This window comes from Syngnathus typhle, linkage group LG2, assembly GCF_033458585.1.
Source record: "Syngnathus typhle isolate RoL2023-S1 ecotype Sweden linkage group LG2, RoL_Styp_1.0, whole genome shotgun sequence".
Classification (NCBI taxonomy): Eukaryota; Metazoa; Chordata; class Actinopteri; order Syngnathiformes; family Syngnathidae; genus Syngnathus; species Syngnathus typhle.
In genome coordinates this window covers 24,792,673-24,812,161 of record NC_083739.1, presented here as the reverse complement: position 1 = coordinate 24,812,161, position 19,489 = coordinate 24,792,673, and the positions used below count along the sequence as shown (strand labels likewise).

Below are 19,489 nucleotides of genomic sequence, written 5' to 3'. Positions count from 1 at the left end.
CACCCCAGATTTTAGGACAATAATTTAGTTAAATTTTGCGCACTATACACGGAAAAAAACGGTAATAATAAAAATGGAACAATAACATAGAATTTAGGGGGAATGTGCACAATGACTGAGAGACATGTCTGGTGTGACTGATGAAAGGTGAAGGAAAATGTCCGAGAGAGTGGGCACGTGAAACAGGATAGGATGTCATGGTTGATAGGCTGTCACGAGAGAAGAAAAATAGAAAAGTCCCATAAAACGTGGACTTTTGTTTGGAGACAGATCCGGATGAGGATGTAAATTTTAGCTGTGCGAATGAGGCGGAAACACACTGCGTTTGGACACTGCTCGCGACATGGAACACGTGAGCCGCAAAGCCTCCGGGTGGACATCTGGTGCGTTAGTCTTTTAAGGGTAACCTACCGGGATGGGCTGGTAGGCCGCGGTTCTACCCAAGTCGGCATGGTCCGATCCCGCTTGTCGAGACCTACCAGCGGCAGCATTTGTTTCGGTCAAAGTCGTAGAAAAAGGGAGGCCTGCGGCAGACTGTGTTTGGTAAATAGGAGAAGTGAGCGACCTCGGCAGACTGTAGCTGTGTGACTGATGAAGAGAAGATGACGTCGAAGAGAGAAATCGGCCAGGTCCTGATCGAAGAGTGCCGTAGAGAAAGAAGCGCGCAATCCACATTATGTTTGGGCACTGATCAAATCAGGGGTGTGTGGGGGTCACAAGGCCTCCCGGCGGCCAGCTGGCGCATTAGCCTTTTTAGGCTAAACTACCGGGGTAGGCTGGTGCGTTGCGATTGTACCCAATGTCGACATGGTACGATCCCGATTGTCGAGACGCACTGTGATAGCATGCACGCCTGTCAACTGCAGCAGACCGGAATTGGCAGATAGGAGAAATGCGCGGCCGGTTAGAAATGGAAAAACATGGAAAAAGTGGCCTCAGGAGGTATAATATTGGTATACCATGTAAGAAAAGTAATTTATGTGTGCACACTGAAGTTAAAAATCTGCAGTATAAGGGGGAAATACAAAGCACTTTTAGAAATAGTATGTGGTGCGAAACAAAGACAAGTAAGACGTGCAAAGGGCGTGTTTGTCAGTGCGCCTGCGCACTGCAAGCAGACGCTAAAATGACCAAACCGCATAGAAGCGGTTGGCAAGAATTAAGGTGGGAAATAGATACGAATCCCTTTGTCTGTGTCTTGCGTCTGTGCGTAATCTCTGTGAAGTCTGTGTCAGTCTGTTGTCTGTCTGAGCATGTGTGTGCGCACGCAATGTGTGTGTGCGCGCTGTGTGCATGTGTGTGAGGAGGAAGAAAGTAGAAATGGAGAATGTTTGATCAGGGAGGGGGGAAAGATGAGAGTGCCCGTGCTCACTCCAAGGCACGTGGTTGTGGGACGGGGGTCCGTGGAATGATTGCGCGGCCCTGGCTAGCCCATGACATCATCATTGATACGCTGGGCCCCCATCGTTTGTTCGGACTACCCGTCCCAGGGGCTGCGCGCTGAGGAGTTCATAGAGCGGGATGGTGTTCCCCCAGGACAGGTCAAAGTTGAGTAGAACTAAGACAAAATGATGGGGATCCAAATGTGGATTAGCAAAGAATGCATGAACAACATTCGATGTGCACTACTGCAAAGGAGCAAAGGGTTAACAGTTTGCCAACAGGTGGAAAAGGAGCATGCTTGCACTAACCATTACAATACTAATATACCCAGTGTAGCTGGGTGTCTTAAGAAGAACGTTAGGCCGTGGCAACAATAATTTATGGCAGGAAGCCACAAATGCTTTTGCAAGAACAAATAAGGATTGTGTTTGTGCTTGGGGGGAACACAGCTCTCCGGAGGACAACGACATCCTCGGAGATGAGTACAGACATTGAGAATTGAAAGAACTCATAATGCTGAAAATGGACAAATTTGGAAAGTGGACTCATTCAAGAGTGATGGATGGATTGGCTCTGAGGCAACAACAAAAGAACAACAATTTAAGACAATGAGGTGCTGCAAAAGACACATGAGACATGACGTGTCCAACAATCGAACTGGACTCCTTGCTGACGGGTTACTGAACTTAGTGGAGCTAAAAATGTGTAGAGTTACGGAGAAAAGGCATCATAACCTGGGGATTAATAGATTTGGATAAAACAGAGGGGCTAAAACGCTAGGAAGCAAGAGTGGGATCAGATATTTCGGCAAGTCGGACATAAGAAGTAGAAATTTAGGCATGTAAAATTTAGAATTTGGGATAGGATATTTGGACGCAATTGAATTCAGTCAAGAGGAAGCTAGGTTGCTCAATGTACAGTGGAGCTTCAATTTTAGAACGTCCCGGTTCTCGAACAAATCCGTATTCAAACAAAGAATTTGAGATTTTTTGCTTCCGATGTCGAAAGAAATTTGGTTGTCGAACCTCGCGAGATGAGCCGAGAGGACCCGCATGCCAACTGACTGTTCGTTATTACATTCTCGTTACTCTGAGGATTGCATCAACTCTAATCATGCCTCCAAAGGAAGCAAGTGGGAGCAGTAAAGGCATCCAAAAACACAAAGACGCTCCTAAAGCAATGCGACAGTGAGCGCTCGGTGCGCTGCGGTTGCACGATCGGACCAAATTAAGCTCCCTGCGCACTGAGGTCCACTTAAATTTTGGAAAGTCCATTAGAACTTTAAAAATATTTTCTTAATTTTAGCGACCGCTCCGTCACAATAATGTGACCAGCGCGGTGCAGTTGCGCAGTCGGCGGCGCGCTACGTTGCGCGTTCGGCGGTGCGCTGCAGTTGCGCGATCGGACAAAATTAAGCTCCCTGCACACTGAGGTCCACTTAAATTTTAGAAAGTACATCAGGACTTTAAAAATATTTTCTAAATTTCAGCGACAGCTCTGTCACAATAATGCGATGCAGTTGCGCGGTCGGCGACGCGCTACGGTTGCGTGTTCGGCGGTGCGCTGCAGTTGCGCGATCGGACAAAAATGCTCAAATGAAAAAATGCTTAAAAAAGGCGGTTTTTATTTGCTTGGAACGGATTACATTTTTTCCATTATGTGTATTGGGAAAACATGATTTGGAATTCGAACGATTCACTTCTCGAACAGCCTTCTGGAACAGATTGTGGTCGAAAACCGAGGCTCCACTGTACTTACACAATACAATAGAAGTCAATTACACCTCAGTGGAAGTTACGTGGTAAGAGGGCTGCGTATGTTTGAAGGAGTGACGACCATAGGAACTTTTAACCTTTACACAATCATGCATAGAAGTCACACAAAGCGATAGTTAACGAGATGATAAATGTGATAGGGCTCAAATAACGACTGCACCGACATCAACAGAGCTGAGTGAGGGATTATACTAAAAGGTCAGCTATAGGTTTAACAATAGCAAATAATTTCAAAAGCATTTCTACGATTGGCATGTGAGGATACTAGGAGGATGCAGAGTGTGAATGAGGACATTTTGGCATTTTAACAGGGATTGGCATCAAGCGAATTTGGGGATAGAAAATCTGTACAGCAACGAGGTACGTTACATTAAAAATTGCTCATTCGATGAAGAGGAATTGGCGCTCCTTGTGTGGAGCTGCACTTTTGCAGAGGAAGGCAGGACCGCGTGAGAGAATGGATGAAAGAAGTTGTAATAGGTGATGGCATAAAGCAGGGGTGTCCAAACTACGGCCCGCGGGCCGCAGTTTTTATCGGCCGGCAGCAAATTCTGAAAACATAATTGAATATGGCCCGCACAAGAAGCTTGAGCTCAACTCTGTTGCACTTCTCAGTTTCAACACTAGATGGAGCCCGCCACACAAATGAAATCAAGCGAGGAAAGACTTTTACCGCGAGTCCCCAGAAATGACTGCATCCCCCCCCCCCGGAAGAAAAGCGAACACGCAGCGTTTGACGTCCCATTAGCACCCCCCCCCCGGAAGAGAAGCGAACACGCAGCGTTTGACTTCCCATTAGCACCCCCCCCCCGAATGAGAAGCTAACACGCAGCATTTGACGTCCCAATTTGCATGAAATTTTTGTAGTTAAAAAATGTCTGAAAAAAACTATTGACACCCGGGCGCCTTCACGTTACTAAATCTGGCCCTCCTTGCAAAAAGTTTGGACACCCCTGGCATAAAGAATCAAGGAGAGGTGCCGGATGGTGTGACCTTTTGGGAAAAAAACAAAAAAGTGGGGGAAGAGACAACAAAAGATGGGCAATGAAAACAAGCAAACAGAGAAACAAATTTGAGGTAGACAACAGGTAAAAGGGGGGAGCTAAATGATGAAGTACAAAGCCAGAGGTAGTAGTCAGACTTATTTCTTAATTATTTTATTAGGATAATTAGTTAGGACTGAGTTTTTTAGGAGCCATCTGATGTTGCTGATGCGTTTCTTTGCATTTCTGTTGTTGGAGCTCTGCTACCTATTGTGGAATGTGATGTGTGCCGGGGCTCCGTGATCATTGGGACTTTAACTTTTTTGACCTGGCTGACGCCAGGTGGGGGGAGTCCCTGGGGGGGAGTAGGATGGACCTCCCTCTTTTTCCTCGTCATTAGATTGGCGAGGTTTTTTCTCGAAGGCGGTCCGGCAAATGTTTGGGGCTGTACGGGCCACAGTAAAGTTTTTATCTCCAAATTAATGGCGTTGTTGATGTAGCACTGAAGGAGTGTGTGCGTACGGTGTCAATTAGTTAACGGGATTGGGGGATTCAATCTCGGTTAGGTGTGGTTCCTGAGAGGCCTCAGACTGCTGTCAGAGAGTATTTTGGTTTTAAATTAGCTTGAGCTTTCGTAGTTAAAGTAACCTTATGTAGCATGCCTTGAGCATAATTTAGGGTGAAACAAATAGGTCCAAATTGTAGACAAAAAACATAAAAAGGTTGGGGGAAGTTTTTGCATGTTTACGATGTAATTTCTTGTCAGACCGTTGTAGAGACACTCTAAGTGTCTCGAAGGGGGGAAATATGTATAGTATATTTTTATTCTGGTCGTATGCAATTTATATTTCACTTGTAAGCCTAAGTGTGACCAGGTGTGGGATTTTATGGGGCCTGGTCCAGGAAGGCAGACTGGCAGGAAGGCAGGATGTATACGTAGATAGAGCTGTTGGCCATCTGTGTAGAATCAGCAAGGCAGTTTGGCGGGTCAGAGGTCATCCATCCGCCCTCATGTGCACGCGCCCGAGTGAGGTGGGGGCGCGGGGTGTAAAATTTGAGGGCGGGAAGACTTGGGGGACTTGATACTTTTGGCCAGAGAGAGACACTTCAATTCTGACATCGGTTGAATAAAATCAAGACCAGCTGACCACCGAAGAGAATTCACCACAATCCATACTGGTTGTATACAGCGCTCTGCCAAAACGTTTTAGTACGTTTTAGTACGACTAGTAAATTACAAGGTCGCATCACTTTCAGCATTACAACAACCGTGGTCAGGGGCGTCACCGAAGTAAGCTACTATTGGTCGATCGCATGACATTTGACAATAAACATTATTTGTATAAGTTAGAATCGCTTGATTGACATACATGTAAGCCTATTGGGAGGCACACACTGACCTAACCCCCCCTCCCCTCCCCGCAGCACATAGACACCAAAGCTAAGAAGCTAATCAATGCATTACGCATCAACGCACGCACTCACTTTTTTCTTTTAAACTAAAAGTTTATGACCAAAAACGAGTGGGGTTGCTGGACCAAGTAAGAAGCCAAACCGAATCACTTTAATACCATTGCTTGATTGACATACGGGTAAGCCTATCGAGAGGTAATCACATGAACTGCAGCATTTTGGCTGCGCATACAGTGAGGGCTGCCCCCCCCCTCACCGCGGCACATAGACACCAAAGTTAAGAAGCCAATCAACGCATTACGCATCAACGCACGCATGCGCTTCTTTCTGTTAAACTAAATAAAGTTTATGATCGGCAAAAATGAGTAGGGTTGCTGGACCAAGGAAGAAGCCAAGCCGAATCCCATCGCTCGATTGACATACAGGTAAGCCTATCGTGAGGCAATCACAGTGAACCGCCCCCCTCAACTTTCTCAGGTTGATTTAGCATAGCTTGCTCTAAGAGCATTTATATGACTAAACACTACACTACATACATGACTGTGATGATGGGCAGTTTTTACATGGAAATTATGAAAACATGCATTGTTCCCTACTGGTGTTTAACATGAGGCGACTAAAACATGTTGATTTAGCTATCCATCCATTATCCAAATCATTTATCCTTACAAGTCTTCGATAAAAGAAAACTGTTATGAACTGAAATTTTGCAATGTGTTTTATATAAGTTAGTGAGAGGCATGGGGTATTTTTTCCCACACACTGTTGTAGGTATGAACACTATTATTGCACTAGAATATATTAATTTCTCCTTACACGTCTTTAATAAAAGAAAACTGTTGTGAACTGAAATGTTGCAATGTGTTTTATCTAAAGTAGTGAGGCATGGGGTAATCCCCCCCACACTGTTCAGTGTAGGTATGAACACTCATTATTACTGCACTACAATAAATTCTGTTGCTGTAACAGTCTTTTCTACTACTTTTACAAAAATGTTACTTTAACACTGAGTAGATGTAATGGATGCAAATAAACAAGTTGTCAGTGTTAAAATTAACTCATTAGGTGTTGAATTTACACTACCAAGACTTGTAGTGTATGTACTGCACTGAACTCACCATGCAGATTCCTGATCCGTCCAAACACTTGTCCGAATGTCCATGACAGTTGCATGGCACACATTTTCCCAGGAAGAGTCCTATGGCATCCCTGTAGAAACCTGGAGCACATTCCTGTGCAAACAAATGTTGAAAGGAATAAAGAGTATCGATGAAAAATATGTTGCCCGTTTAAGACAGGTGGGTACCTCCTCACCTGACAAGAGTCTCCCAGATAGTTGGCAGGACACATGCAGAGCTCCACATTGTTGGCATGGCGACCAGCTGGTAAGCTCTCAGCACCCTCAAGCACAGCGTCGCGGAGCGACACCGAGTGGGCTGACTGGGAATTAAGGGCTCTGATCTGCAGAGACTCCAAAGCCAACAGAACCATCATTAGCTCTTCTCTGGAGACAATGTTGCCAGTCTGAGCATGTCGAAAACTTCCCTGTGGGAGGCAGCGGGGAGCATGCGTTATAAAACTCCTACTTTGGACTTTGAAAAGTACTTTGATCACCGCCAGGCCTACTTTACCTCAACCATGTGCACAATTCCCAAATGCGGCTCTGCAGGAGAAGAATATTCACGCTCCAAAAATACCAATGTCATCTGGTTGCCCTACAGAAACACGCACGCAGACATGCATCTTTGTTCTGATCATGAATAGATAAACGTGTCACAGCTCTGCTCTCGCTGTGCTGGCCCGCTGACGCGCCCTTGTGCTGCAGAAGCGTGCAGTTCGCATTGGATCTGCGGTGCAACCTGTGCCCTTGTTACCGGCTGATTAGGGCGTATATTTAAACCCGGCAAGCCCATCAGTCTGCCTCGATACACGTATGCCTGCAACCTGGTTCTGCGCTGCCTCCTGATTCCCGTTTGCTTAATTCGCTGTGTAGAGCGATGCCTGTTTCCTGATTTGCTGTTTAGCGATTGCCTGTTTTTATGATCTGCTCTTGACTCGGTTTGGCTCAACCTTCCTCCTGTCCCCAACCACAAGTTTGCTATACCCGTCTGCTTCGATGACGCACGCCGCGTGCTTGCTGACCGGCTCGTCAGCTTGCCTCGTCGTCCTACTCTGTCTGCATTCCAGCCCACCTTGTCTCTTGAGTGTGTGTGTGTTTGTGCGCGCACGTGCACGCAAGCGCACCTTTAGGATGATATCAGGTTGTGGCGGTTCTACAGAAGGAGACCAGACGTCTCCTCTCATACTCTGCGTGTGAAGACGATATCTCAGGTAACCTCCGTAAGATGACAGCTTGTCTCCCAGGTAGGTCTTGGGCGCATACCAATGAAGGTCCTGGTACACATCAGGAATGTCGCTAAGGTCAGCCTCCACCAAGTCCTGATCCGGATACATGTTGACTGGCACTTCCTGTTTGTCAGCACTGAGAAGGAGCCAACCTTCCATGTTCATGATCTTCAGGAATAAGAGAAACAAGGAAGATCGTGTGGCTAATCCCACCAAAGGTAGGACCTTCAAAGGTGTGTACACATTTATTTTGGTCAACCTCGCTGTATCGTTTGTCTGAACTCCTGCAGCGTTCCGTCGCACGGAAGCAGAAGCAGCTGGTGCAACCTTTGGGGTTGGTTGGGTCCAAGTGGAATGTACCAACTCTGCATTGATCACAGTGAGAACCCTGGACGTTCTCCTAATGGTGGTGTTGTGGGGGGGGGGGGATATGGGTTGGAAACGGTTGCACACAGATTGCATCATATGCCACACGAAAGCTCAATTCATATTACCGTATTTTTCGGACTAAAAGTCGCTCCGGAATATACGTCGCATTAGCCATAAAATGCACAATAAAGTGAAAAAAAACACAAGTCGCTCCGGAGTATAAATCGCATTTTGGGGGAAATTTATTCGACAAAATCCAACACCAAGAAGAGACCTGAACGAGCAACAACAGGCTAAACGATACGGTATGCTAACGTGACATAAACACAAACGAAGAGCTGAGAACGGGCCTGAAGTAACATTGACAGTTATCCAAGTAACTATAACATAACACCTTTATCCCAACCATTTGTGTCACTCCAAATAATTAAATCCATCAATCGTCCTTTATGCGCGCCGCTGACGGCGGTTGCACTTCAAATTATTCCACAGGCCCATATAATGATATATAAATTATATATCAAATAACTATTATATAATCAATAATATTATCAAACCATCTGTGTCACTTTAAATCATTAAATCCATCGCTCGTCCTTTATGTCATTAATGCCGGGTGCGAGCCTCTGACGGCGGTTGCACTTATAATATTAACATATATACTAGATATATATAATAATATAAACAACAATTTTATCAAACAATCTCTGTCACTCCAAGTCATTAAATCCTGTGATTGAATCCTTTGTTCCTTATGTAAAACACCGCCCCGTATGCGCCGCAGTTGCACTTCAGATTACAGTAATTCTTTGATACATCGCGGTTCGTTTATCGCGTCTCACTACATCGCGGATTTTTGAATTTTGAAAATTTGTGAATAATTTCACATATAAATCGCTCCTGAGTATAAGTCGCCCCCCACCCAAACTATGAAAAAAAACGCGACTTATAGTTCGAAAAATACGGTATAATTTATTACCAGCAAATATACAAAAATACTTTGGATGGAAAGAATTTAATATTTTTATTTCATGCTCACCTTGCACAGACATTGTCCAGTGAAAGAGTTGCACACTTCTTCCTCAGTTCCTGCTTCATTGCAGTCACATGGTTGGCAATTTGGATAACCATGGAAACCTGATGCACAGCGGTCACACTGGCGACCCACCACGTTGTTCTTGCATCTTGAATGTGTTTTACAGAAATAAAATATTAATAGGGCTGGTACATATCAGGAATGTCACTAAGGTTGAACATAATAGGGCTGCACAAAATATATATGAAAAAAAAACACTATTGTGATATGTGCACTAGCAGCCCATGCAATATGTATATCGCGTAAACATGCGGTAAGTTTCTTTTGGAAATGTACCGTATTTTCCACATCATAAAGTGCTTCAGGTTAAAAGGCGCGGACTCAATTCTGGAGGCCTTTCTTTACTTAATCCACACATAGTACATGCCATAATTTACGGTAAGAAAAATCACCACGGGAGCAAGACAGTGAGTTCAGTTGTACTTTATTCTACTATTTAATCATGTACTATATTGTACTCCCATTTTTAATCGATAATACACAAATCCATCAAAAACCTCATCTTCTGTATCCAAATTAAACAGTAAATAGTTGGGCAAGTTCACCATTAAACATAGGTTCTGCAATGATTCCGGCTTTCCAGAAAGCTTGAGTTGTTCCTCGTAAGCATGTCTCTTTGGCGATGCCATTTTAGATGGTCCTAATGGTGTTTGCTTTACACAAACAATGGTATTTATTTATCAATGGCGGCAGAGGTTTGTTCTCTACGTGTTACGTACAATCCTCTGATTGTTTTTCTGCCCCGATCTACGTAAAACGTAATTAGGCTTTTATCTAAAAACTACCAGTCAGAAACAAACTTAATTAATCATTGCCATCCAATCGTTGAATATTATCAAGGGCAATTACTAGGGGTGTAAATCGCAGGTTTTGTCACGATACGATATCATATCGATACAAAGACCTACGATACGATATTTGCCGATATCTTAAAGCCTGCTGCGATTCATTCACGATATATCGCGATATAGTGCTCTACGATCGATTATTTTTTTTTTTTAATAAAAAATATAGAACAATATCCTGATTTTTTTTAACACTGAACTTTGATGTCGTGTTTTTTCTTTAAATGTGCGGCGAGATTCGTGGTCCCTGAATATTTGATCACCGCATGGCAGGATTTACAAACTGCACGTGTCTTGTCCGTTGAGCCATCTTTTCTTTGGAATCCAAAGTGCTTCCAAACGAATGACTTGAAGCCTAAAGGGGAGCAAATTTCCTCGTCTTTTTGGACACTAGCCATAGCACTAGCCCAAGGAGCCGCGTACTAGTTGTCGACTCCCCTTTCACGTGCCTGCTCTGCTCACAACACAACAACGCCGCGGCGCGCACTGCTCCCGGAAAGAGGAAGCAAGCAACAATGAACTGGATTTCAAAATAAAGTCGCGTCTAATGTCTGAGGTCAAACACGGCGATATAAATCGATGTTTACGTTTAGCATCGATGCCAATAAATCGTAGAGCATTATATCGATTAATCGATGTGTATCGATGAATCGTTACACCCCTAGCAATTACTATTAATATGCCGCATGAAAAAATTAAACTCTGATATTACATAATAAACATATCTTTCTTTATTTACCGCATTTTCCGCGTATTTAGGCACATTTAAAAGCCTTTAATTTTCTCAAAAAACGAAGGTGCGCCTTTTGTGTGGACCGAATTTCCAAATCTGTGAAGTTGTTTTGTGTGGCTTCCGCCACACAGAAGTAATATACAGGCGTAATATGTAGACCCGATAAACCAATCAGAGGACATTACGTTTTACGTAGATCGGGCGATAAACCAATCAGAGGACTGTACGTAATACGACCCTCCGACCCTCTTCTATTAACAGCAAACTAGACAAAGACTATGCATGTTTTTACTACATTATACATTGCAACTTAAAACAACAATCCAAACATGTTTCCCTTGGAGGTAGTATGGCAGGGTTAAGAACAAGAATGTTAATTTGAAAAAAAAACATAATTAATTGCTAGAGAGCATTTGGATGATCCAGAAGAGGATTGGGAGAATGTCATTTGGGATGTCAAACTTCAGACGAGACTGGACATGTACTGCCTTAAGCCGGGGGACACATCAGGCACTGCAGGATTTGAGTCCCTGGAGACGTAGTGTGTTACTGATGGTAGTCTTTGTTACTTTGGTCCCAGCTCTCTGCAGGTCATTCACTAGGTCCCTCCGTGATTTTCTGGGATTTTTGTTCACCGTTCTGTGATCATTTTGACTCCACGGGGTGAGATTTTGCATGGAGCCCCAAATCAAGGCCATTATTGCCCAAATACTTATTTTCCACCATAATTTGCAAAGAAATTCTTTAAAAATCAGACTGGATTTTTTTTACATTTTGTCTCTCATAGTTGAAGTGTACGTACCTGTGATGAAAATTACAGGCATCTCTCATCTTTCAAGGGGGAGACCTTGCACAAATGGTGGCTGACTACCGTTTTTTTCCGTGTATAGTGCGCAAAATTTAACTAATTTATTGTCCTAAAATCTGGGGTGCGCATTATACATGGGTACAAAAAAAATTTTAAATTTTTTTTTTTTTTACATTTTTTTTTTTTTTTTAAAGTCCCAATGATCGTCACACACGTAGGGAGGCAATGGGTCCCATTTTTATAGTCTTTGGTATGGTCTTAACTAGGCTGGATGTAATTTTTTTTGTTGGCGTTGATTTCTCCGACTGCCCGTAAACGCACCACCGCGCACGGGAAAGAGGCGGCTCTGTATGGGAGAGACGTTGAAGAGGAATAAAAACACCCTTGGAAACCAGAACTTGCCCCTCGTCGTGACTCGGAGCCGCAACAAATGTTTCGGATTTGTGTAGGGTACATTGTGAGACAGCAAACGAGCAGGTGATCGAGCAAGCCTTGTCTGATACGAGAGCATTGCGGTCGCATGGAGCGTGTTTGAAGTGAACAGCAGAGAAGAAAGGAACAAGGCAAAGTGTTGTGAAATAAAATGCACAGAACGGATGCGCAAGACACGTCAGCTATATAAAGAGCGAGAGTTGTTTTCTTCCTATTAGTTTCAATTCACAGTTTAATTAGCAGTTTCAATCAGCAAATAACAAAATGCGTATTACAGGTAATATTTTATTTCACAACACTTTGCCTTGTTCCTTTGGGCTCTGCTGTTCATCCTAAAAGGCGCTCTTTAAGCAATGCGACAGTGAGCGCCCGGCGCGCTGCGGTTGCGCGACCGCACCAAATTAAGCTCCCTGCGCAGTGCGCACTGAGGTCCACTTAAATTTTAGAAAGTACATCAGGACTTTAAAAATATCTTCTAAATTTCAGCGACGGCTCTGTCACAATAATCAACCAGCGCGGTGCAGTTGGGCGGTCGGCGGCGCGCTACGGTTGAGCGTTCTCTCGCGCGCTCTCGCTCTCTCTCGCTCTCGCACACACGCAAACGGGATATCATACGGAGGCCGCCATTACAGATGCGCAGAACGGATGCGCAAGACACGTCAGCTATATAAAGAGCGAGAGTTCAGTTCTCTACTTAAATCCGTATTACAGGTAATATTTTATTTCACAACACTTTGCCTTGTTCCTTTCTTCTCTGCTGTTCACTTCAAACACGCTACATGCGACCGCAATGCTCTCGTATCAGACGCTTGCTCGATCACCTGCTCGTTTGCTGTCCCGTGCGCGCACGGAGCGCGGTGGTGCGTTTACGGGCAGTCGGAGAAATCAACGCCAACAAAAAAAATTACATCCAGCCTAGTTAAGACCATACCAAAGACTATAAAAATGGGACCCATTGCCTCCCTGCGTGTGTGACGATCATTGGGACTTAAAAAAAAAAAAAAAAAAAAAAATTAAATTTTTTTTTTTAAAAAATTCATAAAAATTGGGTGCGTATTATACATGGGTACAAGCTTTTTTCCAGCATCCGCATGCCATTTTTAGGGGTGCGTACTATACATGGGGGCGCACTATACACGGAAAAAAACGGTAAATACTTTTTAGCCCCACTGTATGTTTTTGATATCGATCAATACCAAAAGCTCAGGTATTGCACAGCTCTTGTAGTCGACTCACTACCGTCACTGAAGCTACAAATGGGTGCTACAAGTTTTTTGTTTTGTTTGACATTTTAAGTAAAAATATCGCACAGCACAGAGTTTTCCTCTTACCTGCACTGTCCACTGAGCTTGTCGCAGCTGGCGTCAGGTGCCACAATTCCGGACCGGGAGCAATTGCACACTTCACAGCCAACCACTGGGTGGCAGCCAAATGTCTGTGGCTCGCACTGAGTGCACTCAGGCAGCAGGGTCCGCGGTGGGCAGATGCATTCGCCTGACACTGGCTCACACAGCCTGGTGCCACAGTTACACTCTAAATAAAAGTAAGTGGCGAGTAGTATCTTGTCAAAAATGTTCACACAAATGAGAAATACATAATATATCTATGAATCATGTAATAATAAAAATGTGCAATAACTGATTCAAACCAGTTTGATGACTGTAATACACCTAAATCTTGATTTTACGAGGACTTCGAGATTTTGGACTCATGTTAACTCATGTTGTTTTTTTTAGAAATTGTTGCGTTTTGTTCGAGATGTCCGTCGTAAAACAAAGATACGGAGTAATAGTTGGTTCTTTATTTGCAAGATCTTGGGTTGCTTCACGGCAGTCAGTACACAGTGCACTCAGCAGATGAAAACAACGTCTGGCTCCAGATCAGAAGGTTTTATACTCTCCGCAAGCAGGAATACGGAAGGGAAGAAAAGGGAAGGGAAAATAAGGAAAAACATATCCTCATAAGAATGTCTTATCTACTGAATGTTTTGTATCAATGTGTCATGACGTTAATGAGCTCTGCCTTATGTGTAATGGAAAGGTTACCAATGTGCTGTGTCAGTGTTCTGATTGAATAACTATGTGTGCATAAATTAACAAGAGTATTTAGACATTGCTGTTGCTCCCTTGTCAAAAGGCATGTTTTTAGGGGGCCGAAGGAGTCTTTTGTTACGTTAATGTAGCTCAGGCATATTGTTGGGCAGCCTAAGGGGTCCTTTTGCCGTACGTAACGGTGAATCCTGACACATATCTTAGTCTGTTGACATTTTATTAAAAGAAACAATACGTAAAGGACAATATCAGGTGGATCGAGTATGTCTTTTGATGCTATGTGAATTGGATGGAAGAGAGATTAAAGCAGCCACTTATTCTATTACTGTGTCCAGACTTGTGAGTGACTGTGTGGACTTGTGAGGTGCTTCCGCGAACTTCCGAACTCTTTCCGAATTAAAAACAATCCTAGCTAATCGTAACACTGTATTATTATCAAACACCTTTAAAGTGGTCACAGAAGTTCATCAAACTGCTAATGTTAATGAGCTAATCATTTAGCTTTGTACGTCCTATCATTCATTTACAATACTACTTGAAAATGTATTTACGACAAAAAAAAATCAGGGTCCATGACCAAACCGTGTTCGACCGAAAGCCACACGGAATTCAAGCGTGTAAAATCGAGGTTCAGGTTGTCGTGCTGTGCCACCTGTCATCTCCCGGTAACGCCCTGTCACTTAGTCTCCATTGACACCGTTCACAGCCACGCCCCTCGATCGAGTCAATCGCCCACACCTGTTCTTTGCTGTTCATCGGTCCACTATTTAAAAGCCACACTCCAGCCACTCCTTTGTCAGTTCAACCCCCTGAGTTACCCATCCTTCTTTGTCTGATTCCCAGTTGCCAACCCAGTTCCGTGTTCTGACAGACCAAGCTCGATTGCCACCCGTCCTGACCATTTGTCCGTCCACCGACAAAGATCGAACGCGGCCTGCCCTGATCCATGCCCGAATACCGATCACGATACAGCAAAGACCTGGAGCTTCCAAAACCCAATCCTAATTCCTCTATTCAATAAAACAGTGTGTCGCACTTGTTCACTCCGCTCATCTGTCATTCCTGATACAGGTGTACTTTTCGTCATCTTGTCTTCTATTCGGCCTGTTAACTGAGGACTTTCGACTCACCCAACATTGATGAAAGATAATTCACTATCATGTTCTACGGAGGATCGAAATGTCTGGCCAACGATGCAACACAGTCATTATTTGTCTTTGCAGTTTAGGTTGCAAAAAGGTAAGCTGTTTGTAAGTGGCAGTGTGAGTTGCTATGGAATGATGTCAAATGACACTGAATGACACGACAATTTTATACAATGACTGGGAATGAGCTGAAAATGTTGAAGTTGAAATTATACAAATTAATAAGAAAATGTGGAAACTGGAGGTGAATATGTAAAAATGTAGAATTTTTGGCTCTTGAAAATTTTGTGAATTTAGTGAATGGTAAAAAGACTGAAACGGCTAGAATGACCAAATGAAGCTGGAAGTGGAGAGTAAAAAAGTAACTGAGTCAAAGTAACTGAGTCAAAGTAATCAAGTAGTATAGTAATTGAGTAATATAGCAATCGAGTAACACACGAATAAAGTAATACAGTTATCAAGCATTACAGTAACTGAGTATTCCAGTAATTGAATATTCTGTAAATCGAGTAATACACCCATCGAGTAATACAGTGCATGAGTAATACTGTAAACTTAGAAATACAGTAATAAAGTAATACAGTAATCGAGTAGTACAGTAATCGAACAGTAAAGTAATCGAATAGTACACTAATTGAATAGTACAGTAATCGAGGAATACAGTAATTGAGTAATAATATTGTAGTACTTGTAGTAGTAGTAGTAGTAGTAGTATTTGTTGTAGTAGTAGTAGTAGTATTTTGAACGTTTAGACTCAGTCAAAACAGTGTTGAAATTACATAAGAAAAATGAGAAATGACTAAATTTTTTTGTGGGTGTTGTTATGGGGAAAATGTTACATTTTTGGTAAGTGGGAATTTTTTAGATCAGTAGACATAAGATGAACAGTTTAAAGTTGAAATCGATCAAAAAATTTAGAAATACATAAGAAAAAATGTTGTGTTGTGGGTCTCTTAATGTTGAATTTGTAATGTTGAATATTTGGTAAGTGACAAGTTTGGGAATTGGTAGGCAAAAGCTGAACAGAATCAAGTTGGAATGGTTTGAATCAGTGAAAGATAATGTAAAAGTTAAAGGAGCATAACAAAATAAAGTCTTAATTTTCTAATTTGTGTGTGTCTTGTAATGGGGAAAATGTAAACTTTTTGGTGGGTGGGAAGTTTAAGAATAGGTAGGCATAAGATGAATAGTTTAAAGTTGGGATGGTTTGAATCGGTTCAAGAAATGTACAAATTAGAGTAGAAAAACAAAATAAAATAATTTTTGAATTCTTTGTGAGTCTTGTATAGGATAAAATGTTGAATTTTTGGTAAGTGGAAATTTTTTAATCAGCAGGCATAAGATGAACAGTTTGACGATGAATCGGGTTGAATCGGTCAAATGTAAAAAACTAAATCAATCGTAGATTTTGAAATTTTATGGGCCTTTAAAAGGGAAAAGCTAGAATTTTTGGTATGTGGCAATTTTGGGCATGTTGACAATCATTCCCAACGTAAATTGAATGAGCTGAATGTTGAGAATTTCTCATGGGAATTATGTAAAAGTGAAACGTTGAATGTTCCATTGGAAATGGTGAATTTTTGTTTGAAAATTTGTGATTTTTGAGGAAATAGTACATTTTTTGGGATGAAGAAAATCTAAGCGCCCCTCACATGAATTTTTGGAATACATTGAAGTTGGTGAGAATTGGTCGAAAAATGTTGAGGGTATTGAATGCCAAAAAAGTGTGAGGAATAAAAAAGAAGAACAAGAATGTGAATGGTGTCGATCAGGGGTCACCAACCTTTCTTAAACTGAGAGCTACTTCCTGGGAACTGATTAAGGCAAAGGGCTACCAGTTTGACACACACTTCTGAAATAGCCAATTTGCTCAATTTGGCTTTCACTATGTGTTATTATTGTCATTTCCAGTTCACATGTAAGTCTGATTTTAACAAGAATAGCAGAAATACAGTCAAACCTTGGTTTTTGACCACAATCCGTTCCAGAAGGCGGTTCGAGAAGCGAATTGGTGGAATTCCCAATCAGTTTTTCCCATTACAAATAATGCAATTTTTTTTAATCTATTTCGAGACAAAAAAAACCTCGGCTTTTTTTAAGCATTTTTCTCATTTGCGCATATTTGTCCCATCGCGCAACCGCAGCGCACCGCCGAACGCGCAACCGTAGCGCTTCGCCCACCGCGCAACTGCACCGCGCTGGTCGCATTATTGTGACAGAGTCGTTGCTAAATTTTAGAAAAAAAATTTAAAGTCCTGATGTACTTTCCAAAATCTAAGTGGACCTCAGTGCGCAGGGAGCTTAATTTTGGCCGATCGCGCAACCGCAGTGTGCCGGGCGCTCACTGTCGCATTGCTTTAAGAGCGTCTTTGTGTTTTAGGATGGCTTTACTGCTCCCACTTGCTTTCTTTGGAGGTATGATTAGGGGTTAATACAATCCTCAAAGTAACGAAAATACAATAACAACAGAGTTAGTCGGCCTCCGGGCCGCGCGGTCGGGTTTTCTCGGGTCCTCCCGGCTCATCTCGCGAGGTTAGACCCCTCGATCTTTGTTTGACAACCGAAGCAAAGAAATTTCGAATTTTTTGTTCGAATTCCGATTATTTCGAGAACCGGGACGTTTGAAAACCGAGGTTTGACTTTAAATGAATAGATGCAGCTCACTGACAAGTGCCGCTATTTGAGCTAATTTTAGAACAGTCCTGTGGGCGACTCATGCGGTCATCACGGGCGACCTGGTGCCGTGTTGGTGACCCCTGGTTTAGATTAACATGTGTGAAGACCATCAGCCTTCACACAATAATGCACCTGGCCTAATTAATTTGTTGATTTGTTTGACTTTTTTTCTTTTGAATTTTGTTTATGAAGCACACTACATAAATAAAAATGTGGATTTCAAATCTTAATATTATGGGCCAATCATAATCCCTTAATAATGGTAAATTTAGAAAACCTTCTTCAACTGTTGGACTATTTACTTACACAGGTGTACACAATATTGTACCTCAGCCCATCTCTGTTACTGAGCAACAGATTGTTTTTTGATTTTGCTATAAATTCCACTTTGACTTAACGTAAATTGTAATGCAACAATAATATTTTGTCTTATTCTGATGGACAAAGAAAGGCTGACCTCCAAATTCAGAATTTGCAGACATGTGGCAATAGTAAGATGGCGAGGACATTGAGGTGTTGAATAATTTGCTGGGATACTCACGCCTGCAGTTGGGGAAACCCCAGTATCCCGTGGCACACATGGAGCAGTCTCGACCAATCACATTTGGCTTGCAGCGGCACTGACCACCAAACGATTCACAGGAATCACTCTCTGCACCAACCTCATGACACGCGCACGGCACTGCGCCGTTGTTAACAAAGGCTGACAGTGACGTGGCTGCGCGGAGGCAGAAGGGTGATGCAATGGATGGACTATAGGGTGGGATGAAAGTAACAAGCAAAAATCAATCTTGACTTCCATATGCACTACCATTCAAATGTTTAGAATCACTTATAAATGTCCTTATTTTTAAAATAAAATTTTCAGTGAGGATAACATTAAACTAATCAGGAATATACTCTATATTGTTAATGTGGTAAATGACTATCCTAGCTGCAAACATGTGGTTCTTAATGCATTATGTACATACATATACATAGGTGTATAAAGGCCCATTTCCAGCAACCATCCCTATAATGTTCTAGAGGTCCAATTTATTTGCTAATTGTGTTAGAAGGCTAATGGATGATTAGAACACTTTTGAAAACCATTGTGCATTTATGTTAGTTTTCATGGAAAACACTAAATTCCCAAACTGACCCCAAACCTTTGAATGGTAGTGTATTTATGAAATGAAGGCTTTTGTTAGATTCTGTAGTGTGTATAGAAGGGGTCTACAATTACTACTATTTGCTAGCAATTTGATACACACTTTTGAAATAAATATATTTCTTTAATTTAATTGTATTCTTTAATTCTTTAATGATGGTAGGTGAATGGAGCACTTTAAATTGTCATTTGGTGTGATTCTGTGTGAATAGTTGTTTTTCTGTATGTACCCTGAAATTGACTGGCAACCTGTTCAGGGTGTACCCCACTTACTGTCCAGGGAC

At 42.4% G+C, this 19,489-nt stretch overlaps 1 protein-coding gene across 5 annotated transcripts in view; it reads right to left on the bottom strand.

The window, feature by feature from the left end:
- Positions 1-19,489, bottom strand: part of lama5 (laminin, alpha 5) — a 348,173-nt gene that overhangs the window by 173,133 nt on the left and 155,551 nt on the right. For all 5 annotated transcript variants that reach the window (XM_061273125.1, XM_061273122.1, XM_061273123.1 and 2 more), the window contains 8 exons: positions 18,597-18,808; positions 13,515-13,716; positions 9,309-9,453; positions 8,160-8,300; positions 7,799-8,068; positions 7,186-7,269; positions 6,869-7,099; positions 6,673-6,786 (listed from right to left, as the gene is read on the bottom strand). In XM_061273125.1, the coding sequence (XP_061129109.1) occupies positions 6,673-6,786; positions 6,869-7,099; positions 7,186-7,269; positions 7,799-8,068; positions 8,160-8,300; positions 9,309-9,453; positions 13,515-13,716; positions 18,597-18,808 (1,399 nt within the window). The remainder of the gene's footprint in view (positions 1-6,672; positions 6,787-6,868; positions 7,100-7,185; positions 7,270-7,798; positions 8,069-8,159; positions 8,301-9,308; positions 9,454-13,514; positions 13,717-18,596; positions 18,809-19,489) is intronic.